We start from the raw sequence: 19,177 nt of genomic DNA, 5'->3' as shown, positions 1-19,177 counted from the left end.
AGGGAACTTCCCGCACCCACGAGTGGGACTGGGAAGGGAAATGCTCCCCACATTCCCTGCTGGGGGCTATCCCAGGTTTTGGGGGCTCCTTTGGGACTCGCTGTGCCGCTCCCAGTTCCACCCCACTGTTGGTTCCATAAGGATTTTGGGAGGGGACCCTGCCCTGGCCGTACTCTGCACATCCGCATCCTGGATTTGCCCATAATTGCACTGTTTGTCCTCAAAACACCTCCCCAGTCCTGTCCCAGCCACCCCAGGAGCAGGCCAGGAACGGGAGGATTCCCCCTGCAGCAGGAGCCAGGAGCAGCCGGTGCCTTTCCCACTTTTTATTGCAACAGCAACTGCAGAAATGACAAAAACCAGGGAGAGCCGGAGCAGAGCTGCCTGATCCCCCTAGGGCGCAGGGGATTCCCTGAGAGCTGGAGTTCCACAGGGATTTGGGGATCCCCCAGGAAACTGGGGGGTTCTTGGAGAGTTGGGACCCTCAGGGAGCTGAGCTTGTCCAGGGATTTGGGGTTTTCCAGGAGCTGAGGAGCCCCTGGCAACAGGAGACTCAGAGGGAGCTGAGAATCCCCAAGGATTTGGGACACCCTTAGGAGCTGGCAAGTCTTTGGGAGCTGCAGATCCCACAGGAAACTGGACATTCTTGGGGATTTGGGGAGGTCCAGGAGCTGGGGAGCTCCTGAGAGCTGGACACTCCATAGGGAGTTGAGCAGCCCCAGGGATTTGGGAATCTCCAGAAGTTGGGAAGCCCCCAGAGGCTGGAAACCCCCCAGGGAGCATCACATCCATGGTAATTTGGGAGCTGAGCGTCTTTGGGGATTTGGGGACCCGCAGGAGATGGAGATCCTACAAGGAGCTGAGCATTGCTGGGGGTCTAGTGATGCCCAGGAGCTGGGGACCCCACAGCATCACTGGGGAATCCCTTGGGGAGCCCAGGGGGATTTAATGATCCCAGGGATCTGATCATCACCAGGAGCTGGGGACCCACACCAAGGGGCTCAGCTCCCCCGGGGTTTTGGGGACCCCCAGGAGCCCGTTCCCTGCAGCGGATCCAGGAGCAGCTGGGAAGCAGGAGCAGGAGCAGGGCAATGGGGCAGGAGGATCCCCCATCATTCTGCCTCCACAGGGATGGGGTTCACCTGCCCCCCCACCTCCGGCTGCTTCTTGCGGGCATCGGGGGGGGGTCGGGGCGGGGGGTTGCTGGGGGGCTGCTTGATGGTGCCCCCCACTTGTGGCCGCTCCCGGGGCTTCTGCTCGATGGGTCTCCACTCCTCCCCTCGAACTGCAGCCTGTGGGATGGGCAACAGTGCCAAGGAACAACCCCCACCCCAAAAAGGTGTTTGGGGCAGGGAAAGCACAGCTGGGACCAGAGTGGGGGGAAAGGAGGATGTGACTCCACCCCGATCGGGACAGGGTTTTCCTGAAGCCCAGTCTGGGAATGCTCTTGGAATTCACACAGAAGTACAGGTCCATGGGTTTAGGGAAGTACAGGTCCTGCTCCCAGCCCCCCAAAAGCCCCTCTGCACTCACCAGCAGGTAGATGCCGCTGGCGATGCCCAGGCAGACGGTGCCGAGGATGGTGGAGAGGAGGAATCCGGCAGGGACAGCCAGGCTGTGACAGAGATTTGGTGCTCAGAGGGAGCTGGGGGGGCTCAGCCCCCAGTCCCGACCCTGCACCCCACTCACGCGGCGTGAAGGACGGCTCGGACGTAGTAATTCCTGGTGAGGGGCCCGAACAGCTTCACCACGGCTGTCAGGTACTTCTGGCCACTGCAAGGGGACAGCAGGGGGTCACAGGGGCTGTCCCCACCCTGGGAGGACACCCAGCCTCCAGGGACCGCCATCTCTGCAAGCATCACCCCAAGGAACCCACCCGTGGCATCCAGCTCTGCTCCCACATCCCCGTGTTTGGGGGTACCAGGACCCGGCTGCAGGGGGGACACAGCACTCACCACCTCTCCATGGTGGAGCCCTTCTTCCGCTTGCTCCTGGGATATTCCAGCAGGCAGACCAGGACGCCTGCCGCGCTGCCGGAGCGTCAAGGAAAAGGCGGAATGGGACCGGGAATGGCCCCAAGGAACAACCCGCATCCCAAAAAGGGGTTTGTGTAGGGCAGGGAAAGCACGGCTGGGACCAGCGTTGGGAGGTAAGGATGTGACCCCGGCCCGTTCATGCCTCCCATCCCGATCGGGACGGGGTTTTCCCGCAGCCCAGCCCCGGGAATGCTGTCGGGAAGGATACATGGAATACGCCGCGAAGTACCAGCCCTTGAACTGCCCCGCCACGGCCACGATCCCGCCCGTCAGAAGGACTGCGGGAACAGCCGGGATGGAGGGATCACACCGGGACTACCGACCCCAAGCCGGGATACAACCCCCCAAACCAGGACACCAACCCTCAGCCTGGGAAACAGCCCTCAACTCGGGATATGCCTCCCCCAAACTCCGGACACAGCCCCCCGCAAACCCCCAGAGTGGGATTATGGCCCGGGGGACACTCGGGACCCCCCGGATTCGGGAGGGGAACTGGGGGCTCCGTGGTCCCAAGGACTCCAACATGCGGGATGCCGGGGAGAGGCTGCGTGCGGGACCCCCGGCTCAGGGAACTCCAGGGCTCCGGGGGAGGTTTTTGGCCTCGTGGCCGGAGGAGAGCGGAGGAGGAGACGACGGAACCGAGAGGGCAGAGGAGGAAGAGAAAAGGAGGAAGCGGAGGCTCCAGCCCCGCTGGGTCGGGACTTTTCGGCACCTCCCGCCCGCACTCCCCAGCCCGGTGGGACCGGGACCCCCCTCCCCTTCCCCGGGCCCGTGTCTGGGGGCACCCCCGGGGCTCGGCATCCCCAGCCCGCCGGGCGCTCACTCCCTACAGAGCCCGGGGACTTTCCGAAGTGCCCGGGGCCCCTCCGCCCGCCCAGCCCGGGCCCCCCCAGCCCCCCGTACTCACTGAGCCCGGCGGCGAGCGCCTGCTCGTTCGCCCACATGGCCCACTCGATCTGCCCCATGGCCCGAGCGCCTTCGGGTACTCCCGGCTCCACTCGCTTCGGCCCGAGCGCCTTCGGCTACTCCCGGCTCCGCTCGGTTCGGCCCGAGCGCCGGTTGGAGCGCCTTCGGCTATCCCGGCCCGGCCCGGCCCGGTTCGGCTCAGCGCAGAGAGTCGGGCTCAGCTCGGCTCAGCCCGCTCGGGTTCTGCTCGGATCGTACCGCCCGGTGGGGTTCGGTTGCTTTGCCCGCTGGAGCTCGGCTGGGCCCGGCCCGTCCCGACCCGGAAGGCGGGTGAGGCGCTACCACCGCTGACCACGCCCTCTTCACATTAACCACGCCCCCTTCTCACAGGCCACGCCCCCGCAGGGACAAGGCAGCGACCCGGGGCCACCCCGGGGTCACAGGACATGGGGGGGACAGGGATGGCGCGGGGGGACAGGGATGGCGCGGGGGGACAGGGACAGGCCGGTCCAGGGGGACAGGGACAGGCCGGTCCGGGGGGATAGCGCTAACAGCGGCCATGAGGGGGGGACAGGATCTGTGTCCCGCAGGGACATCTGAGGGACACGGGACACGGTCAGTCCTGCAAGGGACAGGGAGGGGACAGGGGATGTGCGATGTGCAAGGGGCCATGTGGAAGGATCAGTGACAACTTGGGGGCAGATGGGACAGGAGATGCCCCACAAGGGACGCAGGGGTCGTGTGGGGTGACAGGGCTGTGCAGAGGAGCAGCTCAGCCCCAGGGACTGTCCCCATCTCCTGTCCCCATTTTGGCTGGCGCTGTTCCCCCCCAGCACCACACACAGAACCCGAAACACAACTGGAACAGGAGCCCTCTATTTCCGTACAAAAGACTAAAACCCAGCCCCGGGGTCCCATCCTGCGCCAGGGCTGGGGAGGATGCAGCAGGCCCGGCTCAGGGTCCCGAGGCGCGCTGGTGGCAGAGTCCCCCCGGCGTGTCCCAGAGTGTCACCGGGGTCAGGCGCGGCTCCGGGGCAGCCCATCCGCTCCCAGGAGGTGCTGGCTGGGGTCATCCACGAGCTGGGGACCAGGGCCAGGCTGTGGGGCAGGACACGGCTCAGGGACACTGGGGAGCCCCACTGCCTGCAGGGCCACCCCCGCAGGGTGGCACCTCTGGGCCCCACAGACCCCAAAAGGTCACCCCATGGGTTGTGCCAGTGGGAATACGTCCAGAAATGGGTCCTGCACACCCACCCGGGGATGGGGACAGGGATGGGGTCCCTCACACACAGCCCTGGGGATGGGGACAGGGTTGTTATGCACTCCCTTAGGAACTGGGACAGGGACGGGGTCCTGGACACCCCTGGGGACAGCAGTGTGGTCCCACACCCCCATGGGGGCAGGGATGGGGTCAGAACGCCCCCACAGAGGCCGTGTCCTCCCGGTCCCACTCCCCCAACCCCCCTGCCCCTCACCTTGGTGTGCAGGATGTACTGGACAGCCCCTGGCACAGGCTCACTGACCACAGCGGCCACCAGCTCCTGGGACAGCACGGCCGAGCCCACGGGCAGCCCCCGCACAAACCTGTGGCACAGCGAGCGCTCAGTCCCCACGTCCCCACCAGCCCCACACCCTCCCCCAGTAAGAAGTGAGATTCCCTTACTGGTCCCCGTTGGTGCTGGGGGGGAAGCTGCGCCTCACCACCTCCACAAACTCGGCCACGGCCTCGTCCAGCAGGAAGATGACGGCGTTGGGGCCGGCGTCAAAGGTGTAGGCGACCTGTGGTGGCATTGTGGGGATGTGGGGACCTGGGGAAGGGCCAGGGTGCTGTGACACGCCCGGGGCCCCGCTGGTACCTTGGTGTGGCCGTGGTGGGCGTTGTAGCGATGTGCCAGCGCGATGATGTGGCGTGACACGTCCGTGAGGTAGAAGATGGGCGGGAAGGTGTCGAGGCAGGTGGCGTGGAACTGGTTGCTGTCCCTCATGGCCAGCTGGCCAAAGCCCTCAAAGTCCCGGTCCCGGATGTGCTGCATCATCTGGGCCAGGCGCTCGGGGACCACCACCTCTGCCCGGTGCTGTCACACCAGGGGTGTCACCGTCAGTCCACTGCAGTGACACCCACGGCAGGTGGGTCGTGGTCACCCCAGGCAGGCTGTGGCCACCCCAGTCTAGTGACATCCACGGCAGGAGGGTCACAGCTACCCCAATTCAGTGACATCCACAACGGGTGGGTTGTGGGCACCCTGAATTTGGTGATATCCACAGCAGGAAGGTCACTGTCACCCCAATTTGGTGACACCCACAGCACTGTGACCCTTTGGGTGTCACTGCACAGCCTCCAGCCCCGTTCCAAGGGAAGGGGACCCTGTCCCTGCCTGGGAAGGACAAGTCCCGTGTCCCCCTACCTTCAGCAGGGGACTGGTCTCCACACTGGTCTGCATCCCCACCGTGCTCCCCACCGGCTTCTTCTCCCCACTGACCTGGGGGGACACAGACCGTGGGACACGGCCCCTCCTGAGCCCCCCAAGTCCCAAACCCCACCCAAATGCCCTGCCAGCCCCTCACCACCAGGACGAGGACACGGAGCTCCGGCCAATGCGTCTCGGGGGCCACTTGGAGGGCCAGGCTGTCGGTGCCATCGGGGCGCTCCCCGCGCTGCCACTGCACGAAGCCCCCGAACATGCTGCGACAGGCACTGCCCGAGCCCCGCCGGGCCACCTCGGACAGCTCCTCCTCCAGCCCATAGAGCCGGGCCAGCGCTGACACTGCGGGGACAGGCAGAGGGGACACCCCTGTCACCCCTCCTGCTGCTGCCACCGAGCCGGGCCAGCCAGGGAACAGAGAACAGAGGGGACACCCCCACCACCCCTGTCAGCCCCTGGCAGAGCCCTCCATGCCATACTGCCACAGGAGGGGACAGGTCACAGCAAGGGGACGCACCCAGGCAGGCGTAGCCGGCGGCAGACGAGGCGAGCCCGGCGGCAGTAGGGAAGTTGTTCTCGGAGGCGATGTGGATTTTGTAGGAAAGGCTGAGCGTGGCCGTGTCCTCACAGCCCCCGCGGCGCTTCCGGGCCAGGCGCCGCACTGCGGGGACAGCAGGGTCAGGGGACACCGGGGACACCGGGGACAGCCCCGGGAAGGGGACGCTCACCCTCGCGCAGACAGGCCTGGACCCGCGGGTGCCCCACGTCCGCCTCCTTCCCGTTGAGCCACAGCCGGTCCTCCGTGAAATCCCGGCTGGCGGCCGCCGTCGTGGTGGTCTTGAGCTGTGGGGAGAGAGCGAGGGGGCTCAGCACCCCTGGACAGCCGATCCTGATCCTGATCCTGATCCTGATCCTGATCCCGATGCTGACCCACCTGGTCCTGGTGCAGCGTCACGCTCAGGGAGGAGTTGATGGGCAGGATGAGGTCGGTGTCTCGCTTGCCCCCTGCAAGAGAGCACGGCATGGCACGGCTTGGAATGGCATGGAACAGTTTGGAATGGCACTGATGGACACAGCAAAGCATGGCATGACAGCGCCAAGAATGGCATGACAGCGCCGAGAATGGCATGGCACGGCTTGGAATGGCATGGCACAGCCAGGAATGGCATGGCACCGCCAGGAATGGCATGGCACAGCCAGGAATGGCATGGCACAGCCAGGAATGGCATGGCACCACCAGGAATGGCATGGCACAGCCAGGAATGGCATGGCACCGCCAGGAATGGCATGGCACAGCCAGGAATGGCATGGCACCACCAGGAATGGCATGGCACCGCCAGGAATGGCATGGCACAGCCAGGAATGGCATGGCACAGCCAGGAATGGCATGGCACAGCCAGGAATGGCATGGCACAGCCAGGAATGGCATGGCACCGCCAGGAATGGCATGGCACAGCCAGGAATGGCATGGCACAGCCAGGAATGGCATGGCACGGCCAGGAATGGCATGGCACGGCTAGGAGTGGCATGGAACAGTTTGGAATGGCACTGACAGGAATGGCACGCCATGGAATAGCTTGGAATGGCACGGCTAGGAATTGCAGTGCAGTACGGCCTGGCCCGACACGGCCGGACCTGGCCCACCCAGCACAGCCCGGAATCGGTGCCGCCGCCCCCGGCCCGTGTCCCCCGGCACTCACAGTACTTGATGACCGCGATGTTCACGGGGGCCGTGCAGGTGGCCATGGCCAGCCCGCGCTCCGCCGCCATCGCCGCCGTCCAGTCCCCGCCCCCGCGCCACGCACGTGACCGTGGCCTGCGGGCGGTCCCGCCTCGCCATTGGTCGAGAGCGCAGCACCCGGTTCCCAACAGCCAATGGCAGCGATCGGACCACGGGAGGCACCGCCCCCTGAGCCCGCTGGGCGCGGCTGCCGGGGCGCCATTTTTGAATTGGGCAAGAAGTGCGCATGCGCAGATGCTGCCGGTGCTCCCGGTACCTGCCCGCGGTTCCCGGTACCGCTCCGGTTCTGCTCCCGGTACCGCTCTGCCTCCCGGTGTCCCCCGGCCACCTCCCAAATTCCCTGTAACCTTCACTTCCCAGCCCTCCCAATATCCCCAGTGCCCTCGGAGCCCACCTGGATCCCTTCAGTGCTTCCCCGCGGAGGCCAGGCGTGGATGAAACTGCCTTTATTGAGAAAAATGGTTTGCTACAAATACGTCATCGAGTTAATTCTTCAAAAAACAGGACGGCTCATTAAAAGTTCTAATTATGCTAAAAAGTGGTGGGTGATGCACTGGCGGGCATGGCCGGTGGGATCTGTGGATCCACGGCCCTGAGGGATCCCCAGCACACAGAGATCCCTGGCACAGCACAGAGAGATCCCTGGCACAGCACACACAGAGATCCCTGGCACAGCACACACAGATCCCTGGCACAGCACAGAGATCCCTGGCACAGCACACACAGATCCCTGGCACAGCACACAGAGATCCCTGGCACAGCACAGAGATCCCTGGCACAGCACACACAGATCCCTGGCACAGCACACACAGATCCCTGGCACAGCACACACAGATCCCTGGCACAGCACACAGAGATCCCTGGCACAGCACACACAGATCCCTGGCACAGCACACACAGATCCCTGGCACAGCACACACAGATCCCTGGCACAGCACACACAGATCCCTGGCACAGCACACACAGATCCCTGGCACAGCACACACAGATCCCTGGCACAGCACACACAGATCCCTGGCACAGCACACACAGATCCCTGGCACAGCACACACAGATCCCTGGCACAGCACAGAGAGATCCCTGGCACAGCACACACAGATCCCTGGCACAGCACACACAGATCCCTGGCACAGCACAGAGATCCCTGGCACAGCACACACAGATCCCTGGCACAGCACACACAGATCCCTGGCACAGCACACACAGATCCCTGGCACAGCACAGAGGGATCCCTGGCACAGCACAGAGATCCCTGGCACAGCACACACACATCCCTGGCACAGCACACACAGATCCCTGGCACAGCACAGAGATCCCTGGCACAGCACACAGAGATCCCTGGCACAGCACACACAGATCCCTGGCACAGCACACACAGATCCCTGGCACAGCACACACAGATCCCTGGCACAGCACACACAGATCCCTGGCACAGCACACACAGATCCCTGGCACAGCACACACAGATCCCTGGCACAGCACACACAGATCCCTGGCACAGCACACACAGATCCCTGGCACAGCACACACAGATCCCTGGCACAGCACACACAGATCCCTGGCACAGCACACACAGATCCCTGGCACAGCACACACAGATCCCTGGCACAGCACACACAGATCCCTGGCACAGCACACACAGATCCCTGGCACAGCACACACAGATCCCTGGCACAGCACACACACAGATCCCTGGCACAGCACAGAGATCCCTGGCACAGCACACACAGATCCCTGGCACAGCACACACAGATCCCTGGCACAGCACACACAGATCCCTGGCACAGCACAGAGATCCCTGGCACAGCACAGAGATCCCTGGCACAGCACAGAGAGATCCCTGGCACAGCACAGAGAGATCCCTGGCACAGCACAGAGGGATCCCTGGCACAGCACAGAGAGATCCCTGGCACAGCACACAGAGATCCCTGGCACAGCACACACAGATCCCTGGCACAGCACACACAGATCCCTGGCACAGCACACACAGATCCCTGGCACAGCACACACAGATCCCTGGCACAGCACAGAGATCCCTGGCACAGCACACACAGATCCCTGGCACAGCACACACAGATCCCTGGCACAGCACAGAGATCCCTGGCACAGCACACACAGATCCCTGGCACAGCACACACAGATCCCTGGCACAGCACACACACATCCCTGGCACAGCACACACAGATCCCTGGCACAGCACACACAGATCCCTGGCACAGCACACAGAGATCCCTGGCACAGCACACAGAGATCCCTGGCACAGCACACACAGATCCCTGGCACAGCACACACACAGATCCCTGGCACAGCACACACAGATCCCTGGCACAGCACACACAGATCCCTGGCACAGCACACACAGATCCCTGGCACAGCACACACAGATCCCTGGCACAGCACACAGAGATCCCTGGCACAGCACACACAGATCCCTGGTACAGCACACACAGATCCCTGGCACAGCACAGAGATCCCTGGCACAGCACAGAGGGATCCCTGGCACAGCACAGAGGGATCCCTGGCACAGCACACACAGATCCCTGGCACAGCACACACAGAGATCCCTGGCACAGCACAGAGGGATCCCTGGCATGGCCTGGTGCGGCCCCTCACACCTGGGGCCTTAAAGTGCTTTACAAAAGCAGCTCTTGCTGCCCCTGCTCTGTCTCTGTGGGGCAAGAAGGAGGAGGAGAGAGGGAAGGAGCCCGAGGTCAACAGTGCTGGCCCAGCAGCCGGGAGCTCTCATGGAGCAGCAGCTGAGGGTCCCAGCTGAGCACAGGACAGCTCCTGGGTCCCTCCTGGAAGATGGCAGTGCTCTCCATCCCACCAGGAACATCCTCCAACAGTTAAGATCACATCCCTCCTCGCTGGCCTGGCTCCAGAAAGGGGAGCAGGGCAGCTCCAGCCCTTTCCCTGCCCTGCCTGGGGAGCTGAGGGCTCCCTGCACGCTCCTCGCAGGGCTGCAGATCCCAAAATCAACCAGTACTATGAAAATCAAAATAAAACCCAAGCCAATATTGCTAGAGCAGAGCTGGAGCCAGGTTTTGGATAAAGCTCTGGAATTCTCCGGGCAGGGAGACGCAGAGGGGGCTCTCCCACCCCTGTTCCCTGAAAATCCTGCAGGAAGGCTCTCGGGAATTAGTTCCAGCACTGGGAGCCTCAGGCTCATCTCCCTCCCAACCTCTCCCAGCCCTCCAGAGCCAACTCCACCAGCAGCAGGCAGGGCTGAGGGGAAGGGGCAGGGGGAACGGGTCACCAGGATGCTGTGGAGCACCTTGGATCAACACTGCCCCATTCCCAGGGAGGGATTACAACAGGGAGACGCAATCCCTTATTTCTGAGGGGATAAGGAGCTCGGGGCTGGCATCCTGCACGGACAGACATTCCACGGGCAACAAGCACCTGGATCCAATCCAGCTGCTCCTGCCGAGTGCCAGCATGGCACAACGATCCTGCCTGCTCCCTCACAGGCAGACAGCTCTGGTGAGGGAAGGGAAAGGCCCAGAAACATCCAGCAAAGGCCCAGAAATATCCCACAATGGCCCAGAAATATCCCTGCACTTCCCCCCACCTCAGAGTCCGACCCGCCGCTCTGGGATCCAGCTCCTGCCTCCTGCCCCATTCCCAATCCACTTGTTCATTTGCTTGGGTTGTGTAAAAAATAAACTTTCTTAATAATGTTCCATAAAAATACTATTGTCCCAGGTGGCAGATATTGCAGTGTGAAGGGGAACAGCTTCTGACCCCGCTCTACAAAACGTGGAAAAGGCTTTGCGCTGCTTCGTGTAGAAAAACACAAGGATTTGGTATTCCAAGAGCCGGTACAAAACGAGGAAGGGAGGGTTTCCCTGGATGCTGGATGCCATCCTCGAGGGCTCCTCTGAACCACTCTTCAGTCTCATCCTGGGATTCAGGTGAAGGAGGCAGCTCCAGCCTCCAGCACAGGGGCGTCAGGACAGCCTGACATCTCTAGAAAAATCCTTGGAGAGTTTAAAAAAAGATGCTCCGTGCTGCCTTCCTCCTTTTTAAAAGGATGTGGCTGACTCCAGTCCCAAATTAGGGTGTTTGGCATCCAATCTATCAGTTTCAGACACCTATTCTGTTGCAACAGAGAGCAGGGAGGAGTGTGCCAAAAAGCATCTAATAATAAATAGATCTGGACACGGGGATATGCTCCCAGCACGGATATGAAATGCCCATCCAAGGATTGATCCCAGCCCAGCGGCGCCAGCTCCTCTCTCCAGAGGTCTCTGCTCACTCACTGTGACAGCTGAAGAGGCTCCACCTTTTTAAACAAGGTGGGATTTGTCTGGAGAGCAGCAGGAACAGAGGCAGCTCCGAAGGGCTCCCGGAATGTGCAGAAGGAGCCGGGGGAGGCAGAAGGATCAGCCTCAGTTCTCAGAAAGGGACAGAGCCAGGGCTGCCTGCAACGCTGCCTCCTCGTCGATGTTGTAATCCTGAAAATCAAACAGGGAGCTGAGGAGAGCTGGCACAGCCAGGGCACACCGTCCCCATGGAGGCCTGCCCGCTCCCAGAGCCTCCATCCCTCCGGCACACAGACCCCAGGAACGGCACCCGTGCTCTTTGGGGTGTCCTTTGTGCCTGCATCCCTCTCCTGCCTGGAATATCCCACCTGGCAGGAGGGATGGAACATGCCCACACAAGCTGAGGCCAAAGGGTGAAGCTTTCTAGCAAGGCCAGGGGTTTTGGCAGAGCTCCAGGTCAGGTTTATCCACCAGAAGTCGGGATATTCCTCTGTAAAAGCCTGGAGGTTCTTTTCCCTGACATCTATCCAACAAAAGCAAGATGGGAACAGAGCCTCCCCTGAGGCCAAGGCTGAGCCATCACAACTGCCCCCCACACAGGAGGGGTCAGGGACCCCCCACGTGCAGCAACCAGAGCCCCCCCAAACCCCAGGGCTGGGCTGGTCCCACCCCCTGTTCCCAAAACCTCCAAGAAAAGAGATTTTGTGTTAGAATTCCTCAGGGGAAGAGTTTCATGGAAAAAACCCATTTTGTGGAGCGCAGGAACAATTCCCTCTGCTCCTGGTGTGTGAGGACAACCTGGTGGGTGTGGGAGGGTCTCATGGGTGTGCCCAAGGGGATGGGAAGGGCTGGTTTCACCTCCTGGCATGGAGCACACGGAGGAGATTCCCCCTTTTTTAGACACTCACCACAAAGGTGTCATAGGAGAACTTGTGCCTGTGGAGCAGGTGCTGCAGGAAGTTTGCACTCTTGTAGCTGGGATCCCCCCAGGGCATGGCCGAGCACACCGGGCACACCTGTGGGGACATGGACATGGAACGGTGGCACCTGCACAGGGACCTCCCACAGAGGTCAGTGGTGCCCCTCCTCTGACAGGCTCCAAGCCCCAGTGTCCAGCCTGGCCTCAGACACTTCCAGGGATCCAGAGGCAGCCACAGCTGCTCTGGGAACCTGTGCCTGTTCCCTCACAGGGAACAATTTCTCCCTGATATCCAACCCAAACCACCTCTCTGGCAGTTTGGATCTGTTCCCCCTTGTCCTGTCATTCCAGGCCCTTGCCAATAGCCTCTCTCCACTTTTCCTGGAGGTCTTGGTCCCCCTGAAGCTTCTCTTTTCCAGACTGAACAATCCCAATTTTCCCAGCCTTTCCTCACGGCAGAGCTGCTCCATCCCTCTGCTCAACTTGATGATCTCCTCTGGAGTTGCTACAACAGCTCCAGGTCCTTCCTGTGCTGAAGATCCCAAGTTCCCCACCTTGGTGAACCCAGAGGGAACAGGGAGAGGAAATCCAGCACCACCTGGTTTGCAGGAGCAGGGGGATGGAGGCAGCTCATTCCAGGGAGCCTCTAACAAAGCAGAGACAGATCCCCAGCTCCCAGAGGGATTTAAACCAGCTGGAACACAGAACCAGAACTCCGTGCTGGTGGCCTGGGATGCTGCAGCAGCCGGGGTGTGGTTGGATTTCCAGAACTGTCCCACACATCCCAGCATCACTCACCACTTTGTTGGGGTCATTCCTGTGGTTTTCCATGCAGTGCTTGACCAGCTCCTGCTGGTCCAGGTTCCGGGCCCCGCAGTACGGACACACGAACGTGGAGCGATTGGGAATGTTGCTGAAGAGAGCAAGGATGAGCTCAGAGCTGAGGGGAGGCCGGATTGACTCCTTCCAAACTAACACAGCAGAGGTCTGGCACAGCAGGAGCCAGCCCAGCCCCTTCCCACCCCACCTCCCCACTCTGGTGGATCCTTCGTCCCTCCCCACGCTCCGAAACCCGGAGCAGCAGTGCCAGGAGGGAAAAGGTGCTGCTCTTCCTCCCACAACACACACCTGGATTTTAAGGCATGCAAGGAGGGACACGTTTCCCTACCCGAGGCACAGGAATACCTGGGAATAGGCTGGGATGTGGGGACAACTGGAACAAACTTGGGGCAGTTGGCCATCTGCTCCTGCACCTTGGCGCAGGACGAGACGTGAGAGCGCATTTTGGCCAGGGTCACCTGGAGAAGGAGGACAAGAAACACTCCTGGAGGTGCAGGAACACCTGCCAGGAGCCAGGATAGAGCTGGCTCTGCTCAGCTGAGGTGGGATTGACCTCTGGTCCACATGGGATGACCCACAGCAGTGGGAATGCTGCACCCACCCATCCTTCCTTGCAGGACGGAGATTTGGGGCTGCAGGGACCCCCAGAGGTTCTGTCCCTGTTCCCTGGGAGCAGAGCCCGACCCCCATCTGGCTGTCCCCTCCTGGCAGGGAGTTGTGCAGAGCCAGAAATTCCCCCTGAACCTCCTTTTCTGCAGGCTGAGCCTCCCCCAGACCCTTCCCCAGCTCTGGACACATTCCAGAGGAGGATGGGGACGATGGGGACAATGGGGACAATGGGGACAGGCACTTTTACCTTCTTGCTGCAGCCTCTGCAGGGAGCCTTGTAGGACGAGAGCTGCTTCTCCACGCTGGAAGCCTTCTCCACCTTTTTGGGGTCGAAGGGCATGCGGCACAGCGGGCACAGCGGGGAGGGCACCTGCAGGCAGGGCTGCAGGCATTCCCCACAAAACCTGGGGGCACACAGCAGCCCTGAGCACCCCAGGGACAGCAGGAGCCCAGCAGGGCACCCCGCTCCCCGGGACTCCCAACACCCCAAGAGCCAGGGATCAGCGTCCATACTGGGAGAACTGGGAGGTTGGGAGCAGGTGAGTCCCTGCTGGCACAGACAATTCCACTGCTCCGAGGCTGTGCCATCCTTTCATCCTCACTGCCGGGTATCCAGGCCAGGCAGGAACCTGGATCACCTCATTCCCAGCTCCTTACATCCCCAGGGGCAAAGGAATCCAAGGGCTGAGGAGTCCCAGCAGCCCAGAGGAGATAAACACCAACAGGCAAAGGAGCCCCGTCCCCAAAATCCGATTTATCCTGGCATTCCTGGCCCCAGCTCCAGCCACCAGGACCTGGGAATGAAACTCCCCAAAGCCCCTGCCACTGCAAGGGGAGTGGGGATGGGGAGAGGGGATCATGGAGGGGTCAGGAATCGCCCCCAGCCCCAAACAAGCAGGAGCTCCACACAAAGCCACAGCTCCTCGGGAACGTCCCCAAAATGAGACGGAAAATGGGATCAAGGTGTCCCCGAAATGCTGGGGGAACACGTGAACAAGGGTTTGGGGGGTCCTGGGGACAGAAGCCAGGTCTGGGAGCAGAGGGAACGGAAGGGGCGGGATGGGGATCCCGGTGTGGGATGGGATGAGGGTCCCGGTATTTCACTGAGGGCGAGAGGGGGGTCCCGCTACCGAACCATCCCCGGAGCCAGCCGGGGTCACCGGGCAGAGCCCGCAGGGATCCCACGGCCGGCACAGCTCCCAGCCCCGCCTCCCGCCCGTCCCCGGGGCCGCCTCAGCCCGGGGGTCTCCGGGGGTCCCCGCCGCCCCCGCCCGGGCCCCGTCTCACGTGTGCCCGCAGCCCGCGATGCCGACGGCGCGGTGGAAAACCTCGAGGCAGATAGGGCAGCTGAACTGCGCCTCCAGCGCCTCGGCCGCGGCCCCCGGCCCGGGGTCGGCGCGGGGGGGACCGGCCGGGCCCTGCGGCCGCTGCGCCGCCGCCACCAGCAGGCTCCGGAACATGGCGGAGGCGGCCGGGGGGGCGGGTGGAAACGCACCGAGCGGCGCCGCTGCGCCAGCGCCGCGCGGCGGGGGAGCGCGGGGCCACGGGGGGGCCCGCCGGGACCGAGAGGAGCCGAGGGGAGCCGAGCGGGAGCCGAGCGCGAGCCGAACGGAGCCGAAGGAGACCGAGCGGGACCCGAGCCCAGCAGGACCCCACCGGGATCCACCGGGACCGAGTGGCGCCGCCATGTGCGACAGGGCGGGTGACGGTGGTGGCTGCGGGGCGGACACGGAACCGCCGCGGCGCCGCCGCGCACCGGGAGACAGGTGTGTGAGTCCGGTCCGGCCTCGGAACGGACCCCCGGGGCCGCTCTCGGTACCCCCCGGTATTGCCCCGGGCATCCCCCCGTGCTGCCTCCGGGACATTCCCAGTCGGCACCGGCCCGGTGTCCCCCCGGTGCTGTCCTCCGTATGTCACCAGTGTCCCCCGGGGCTGCCTCTGGTGTCACCCCGGGATCCCCCCGGTGGTGCTCCCGCTATCCCTCCGGTGCCACCTCCGATCCCCCGCTCCCGGTAACATCCCCCCGATATCTCACCCGGTAACATCCCGGGTGTCCCCGCTGCTCCCGGGGGCCGGGGCTGCCCTCCCCCGGCTGGGTCTCGCTCCCGGTGACCGGCCGTGTCCCCGCAGCCACCCCCGGACGTGCATGAAGTGCGGGCAGGGCACGGCCGCGCTCGTCATCCGCGTCGGGGACCCCTTCTGCCGGTGAGGGACCGGGCAGGGACAGCGGGGCTCGGGGACACCGGGAACTGGGGGCTGGGAGCCTCCGGAAGGCGGGGGCTTGGGAGCTTTGGGTCTTGGGGACATCGGGGATTGGGGACATTTGTTCTCAGGGATGTTGAGTGTCTGGAGCGTTGGGATGTTGGGGCTGGGGACCTTGGATCTCTGGGATTTCAAGGTTTGGGGACATTGGGGGTCTGGGACATCGGGGCCAAGCAACATCAAGGCTTGGGGACACTGAGACTTGGGGACATCGAGGAGGGGGGACAGTCATGTTTGGGGACGTGGCTCACGGGGATCGCTGGATCTCTGGGATGTCGGGGCCTGAGGACGTTGTTCTGCGGGACATTGGTCTCGGGGACACCGAGGGGGCTTTGGGTGTGGGGATGTGGGGTCTGGGGGTGTCGGCACAGGCACCCCATGTCCCCGTGTCCCCCAGCGGCTGCTTCCGCGAGTACTTTGTGCACAAGTTCCGCGCCATGCTGGGCAAGAACCGCGTCATCTTCCCGGGAGAGAAGGTACCGGGAGTGGGGACACGGACAGGGGACCCGGGGGTGGCACCAGGGCCCGTGACCGTCCCTGCTGTCCCCACAGGTGCTGCTGGCAGTGTCAGGGGGCCCGGCCTCCTGTGCCATGGTCCGGCAGGTGCAGGAGGTGAGAGTGGGGGTTCGGGGGGCCTTGGGGGGTGCAGGGCTCGTTCACCCCCTCACCCCACTCCTCACCCCACTGCTCTGCCAGGGGCTCAGCCGGGAGGCAGCCAAGAGGCTCCGCTTCGTCCCTGGCCTCGTCTACGTCGAGGGTGAGAGAGCCTGGCTGCTGCTCCGTGTCCCAGCTGCCCATTCCCAGCCCATTCCCTGCTCCACTGCCTGTTCCCAACTCATTGCCTGTTCCCTGCCCTGTTCCCAGCCCAATATCCATTCTCTACCCCTTTCCCAGCCCTGCTGCCCATTCCTTGCACATTCCCAGCCCCACTCCCTGCCCCATTACCAAGTCCCAGCACAGTGTCAGGGTGCTGTCCCCTGGCCCCAGGAACGGGGCTGGCAATGTGACAGCAGCCCTGGTGCTGTCCCCTGGCCTTCCAGAGGGAGCTGTGCGCAGGCAGAGCCCGGAGCAGCGCGAGCAGACCCTGGCCCAGATGGAGACCCTGCTGCAGGCCACCGGCTTCCCCTACCACCTGATCCACCTGGAGGAGGTATTGGGGTGACCTGGGGACAGGTGTCGAGGTGAGGGGACGCATCTGGACAACTTCCCCCGTATCCCTCTGTGCCCCACAGGCGCTGGAGCTGCCCCCATCCATCTTACAGCCGGGGCCAGAGCGCGCCAGCGCGTCCAGCCCATCCGGCCCTTCCTACAAGGAGGCTGTGGACAGCTTCATCCAGCAGCAGCGGCAGGACGGGGACACTGGCACCTCTCTGCCCGGTCACAGCTCCCAGGACACACCAGCAGGACCCCCGGCCACCCCCCGCCTGCCGGACGCTGCCCAAACCCAGGAGCTGCTCCGTGGCTTCGAGGCCGCGGGGACGGCGACCGCGCGGGAGGAGCTGCTGGAGATGCTGCGGTGAGGGACTGACCCCGCCGGTGCCAGCGCCAGGTGGGCAGGGTGGCTCTGATCCGCTGGCACCTCGTCCCCAGGACCCACCTGATCGTGCAGACCGCCCGGGACAGGGGCTACGCCAAGGTGATGATGGGCGAGAGCCTCACGCGCGTGGCCATCAAGCTCCTCACCAACCTCTCCCTGGGGCGTGGCGCCTTCCTCGCCGTGGACACGGTGAGCTGGGGACGGGCGCCCGCACCCAGGGGGTGACATGATGCTGTGGGGGGCTTGGCTTGGTGGTGGCACGGTCCCCTGGCAGCCCTGCACCCGCAGGGCTTCACGGACCAGCGCCACGGAGACGTGATGGTGGTGAGACCCATGCGGGATTACACGGCCAAGGAGATCGCCTTCTACAACTTCTTCTTTGGCGTCCCCACCGTCATCGTGCCGCCCCTCTTCACCAAGGTAGGGGGGTGCCGTGGTGGGGAGCCCACGGTCTGTGTCCCCAAGGCAGGGACAGGACCCCGCCAGTCCTGCCCTGCGCTCCCCGTTGGTTCCCACAGCGCCGGGAGAAGCCCAGCATCCACCAGCTGGTGGAGCGCTTCCTGCTGGGGCTGCAGGAGGAGTTCCCCTCCACCATCAGCACCGTGTACCGGTACGGGGGGTCCGTCTGGGGGTGCTGGGGGTCTGGGAGGAGTGGGGTGCACCCACAACCCCTGCGTTGGCTGCAGGACAGGGGAGAAGCTGAGCCCGGAGCCAGCCAAGGCCAGCAGTGAGTCGCAGCGCTGCCTCCTCTGCCTCTGCGGCCTGGACATTGATGGGGGTGAGTGGGGAGGGCACTGGGGGATTTGGGGAGCAGCCGTGCACCCCTCAGTGACCCCCTGGCTCTTACAGAGGAGGAGTTGGCTCTGGAGCCCACGCTGATCTTGGATGAGCCGGCAGCAGGGTGAGCACATGGGCTGGGGGCATTCCGGGGTTCCGCACCCGCTCCCAGGCACCGCTGAGTGTCCCTGTCCTCGTCCCTGTCCCACAGGGTGGAGAGCAAAGCTGCCTACATCCCCCTGCTGTGCTACGGCTGCCGCCTCACCTTCAAGGAGCTGGTGAGGCTTTGGGGTGCAGGGGGGTGGTTCTGGGGGGTGATGGGGGTCCCCAGGCTCACGGCCCCTCTCGTGCAGGGTCCCCTCGACACGCTGCCGCCCTACGTGCGCGCCGAGGGTCAGCGCAGGATCCGCAGGTACCGGGGCTGCGGGGCCCCTCCCCACCTGCTCAGCCCTCGAGGCCGTGTCCATCCAGTGTCGGTCCCTTGCAGAGCTGAGATGGAGCAGAACCAGGAGAACCAGGAGTCCAGTAAGAGCTGAAGGGGTTGGGGACAGCGGGGGACACGCTCCCATCCCACTGTGGCACTGCTGGGGCAGGTGTCGCTCCTCAGGGATACCCCAGAGGCTGGTGAGGACTCCTGACACCCAGGCAGCTGCTTTTATACCCTGTTTCTGTCCCAGCCAAGGGCAGGGAGAGCCCCCAGCCCCCATTTATTGGGGGCTGGGGTGCAGGTCCCCGGTCCCCTCCACCTCCCTGCCCCAGCTGCCTGTCAGCCAGGGAGGACTCAAGTTTGTTTTATTTGCTATCTGTATAAATAAACCATTTGAATTAATAATAAAAAAAACAAACCAAAGTCACAAATGTC

General features: G+C 63.6%; 4 protein-coding genes across 7 annotated transcripts; 1 reads left to right on the top strand and 3 right to left on the bottom strand.

Annotated features, from left to right (window-relative positions):
- Positions 1-310: 310 nt before the first annotated feature.
- On the bottom strand, positions 311-3,308 carry CYBA (cytochrome b-245 alpha chain). The gene is made up of 7 exons (XM_014260530.2): positions 3,053-3,308; positions 2,944-3,012; positions 2,245-2,314; positions 1,956-2,030; positions 1,690-1,773; positions 1,534-1,615; positions 311-1,292 (listed from the first exon to the last, which is right to left on the bottom strand). Exons 2-7 carry the CDS (start codon positions 2,999-3,001, stop codon positions 1,113-1,115), a joined length of 549 nt encoding a protein of 182 aa, XP_014116005.1. The 5' UTR covers positions 3,002-3,012; positions 3,053-3,308; the 3' UTR covers positions 311-1,112.
- Positions 3,309-3,596: 288 nt separating this feature from the next.
- On the bottom strand, positions 3,597-7,189 carry MVD (mevalonate diphosphate decarboxylase). 2 transcript variants are annotated; one of them, XM_005531925.3, is made up of 10 exons: positions 7,066-7,189; positions 6,300-6,370; positions 6,094-6,208; positions 5,883-6,026; positions 5,508-5,707; positions 5,348-5,422; positions 4,799-5,017; positions 4,606-4,721; positions 4,418-4,526; positions 3,601-4,040 (listed from the first exon to the last, which is right to left on the bottom strand). In XM_005531925.3, the coding sequence occupies exons 1-10, from the start codon at positions 7,133-7,135 to the stop codon at positions 3,960-3,962; spliced, it is 1,200 nt and encodes a 399-aa protein (XP_005531982.2). In that variant the 5' UTR covers positions 7,136-7,189; the 3' UTR covers positions 3,601-3,959. The 2 variants fall into 2 exon arrangements, with proteins under 2 accessions (XP_014116019.2, XP_005531982.2); XM_014260544.2 differs by lacking the exon at positions 5,348-5,422 and having other exon boundaries at positions 3,597-4,040.
- Positions 7,190-9,605: 2,416 nt separating this feature from the next.
- Positions 9,606-15,199, bottom strand: RNF166 (ring finger protein 166). Of its 3 annotated transcripts, XM_005531878.3 has the most exons (6): positions 15,027-15,199; positions 13,987-14,143; positions 13,476-13,588; positions 13,089-13,203; positions 12,280-12,387; positions 9,626-11,563 (listed from the first exon to the last, which is right to left on the bottom strand). In XM_005531878.3, the coding sequence occupies exons 1-6, from the start codon at positions 15,197-15,199 to the stop codon at positions 11,498-11,500; spliced, it is 732 nt and encodes a 243-aa protein (XP_005531935.1). In that variant the 3' UTR covers positions 9,626-11,497. The 3 variants fall into 3 exon arrangements, with proteins under 3 accessions (XP_087918249.1, XP_087918248.1, XP_005531935.1); XM_088062122.1 differs by lacking the exon at positions 15,027-15,199 and having other exon boundaries at positions 9,622-11,563; positions 13,419-13,588; positions 13,987-14,909; XM_088062123.1 differs by lacking the exons at positions 13,476-13,588; positions 15,027-15,199 and having other exon boundaries at positions 9,606-11,563; positions 13,987-14,927.
- A 74-nt stretch (positions 15,200-15,273) lies between these two features.
- CTU2 (cytosolic thiouridylase subunit 2) lies at positions 15,274-18,984 on the top strand. Its single transcript, XM_014260562.2, has 15 exons — positions 15,274-15,505; positions 15,870-15,944; positions 16,399-16,477; positions 16,554-16,613; positions 16,698-16,758; positions 17,042-17,151; positions 17,234-17,517; positions 17,592-17,727; positions 17,827-17,958; positions 18,057-18,148; positions 18,225-18,316; positions 18,388-18,439; positions 18,527-18,593; positions 18,669-18,727; positions 18,803-18,984. The coding sequence occupies exons 1-15, from the start codon at positions 15,426-15,428 to the stop codon at positions 18,849-18,851; spliced, it is 1,428 nt and encodes a 475-aa protein (XP_014116037.1). The 5' UTR covers positions 15,274-15,425; the 3' UTR covers positions 18,852-18,984.
- The last annotated feature ends 193 nt before the right edge of the window (positions 18,985-19,177 follow it).

Source organism: Pseudopodoces humilis, chromosome 14 (genome assembly GCF_049639895.1).
Source record: "Pseudopodoces humilis isolate 2021_Gansu_Grassland_sample_001 chromosome 14, ASM4963989v1, whole genome shotgun sequence".
Lineage (NCBI taxonomy): Eukaryota > Metazoa > Chordata > Aves > Passeriformes > Paridae > Pseudopodoces > Pseudopodoces humilis.
This window is presented reverse-complemented; position numbering and strand designations above follow the sequence as displayed.

Bases quoted from the DNA above. Each gene is read 5' to 3' on its own strand.
- CYBA (XM_014260530.2), bottom strand. From the start codon at position 3,001: ATGGGGCAGATCGAGTGGGCCATGTGGGCGAACGAGCAGGCGCTCGCC. The intron at 2,031-2,244 runs GTATCCTTCCCG...ACGCTCCGGCAG, and splicing joins TACTTCGCGGCGTATTCCAT to CGCGGCAGGCGTCCTGGTCT. The intron at 1,616-1,689 runs GTGAGTGGGGTG...TCTCTGTCACAG, and splicing joins CGAGCCGTCCTTCACGCCGC to CCTGGCTGTCCCTGCCGGAT.
- MVD (XM_005531925.3), bottom strand. From the start codon at position 7,135: ATGGCGGCGGAGCGCGGGCTGGCCATGGCCACCTGCACGGCCCCCGTG. The intron at 6,371-7,065 runs GTGAGTGCCGGG...GCTCTCTTGCAG, and splicing joins CATCGCGGTCATCAAGTACT to GGGGCAAGCGAGACACCGAC. The intron at 6,027-6,093 runs GTGAGCGTCCCC...CTGTCCCCGCAG, and splicing joins CCAGGCCTGTCTGCGCGAGG to TGCGGCGCCTGGCCCGGAAG.
- RNF166 (XM_005531878.3), bottom strand. From the start codon at position 15,199: ATGTTCCGGAGCCTGCTGGTGGCGGCGGCGCAGCGGCCGCAGGGCCCG. The intron at 13,589-13,986 runs GTAAAAGTGCCT...CTCCTTCTCCAG, and splicing joins GCAGAGGCTGCAGCAAGAAG to GTGACCCTGGCCAAAATGCG. The intron at 13,204-13,475 runs GTATTCCTGTGC...TGCTCTCTTCAG, and splicing joins ACATCCCAGCCTATTCCCAG to CAACATTCCCAATCGCTCCA.
- CTU2 (XM_014260562.2), top strand. From the start codon at position 15,426: ATGTGCGACAGGGCGGGTGACGGTGGTGGCTGCGGGGCGGACACGGAA. The intron at 15,506-15,869 runs GTGTGTGAGTCC...GTGTCCCCGCAG, and splicing joins CGCCGCGCACCGGGAGACAG to CCACCCCCGGACGTGCATGA. The intron at 17,152-17,233 runs GTATTGGGGTGA...TGTGCCCCACAG, and splicing joins ACCTGATCCACCTGGAGGAG to GCGCTGGAGCTGCCCCCATC.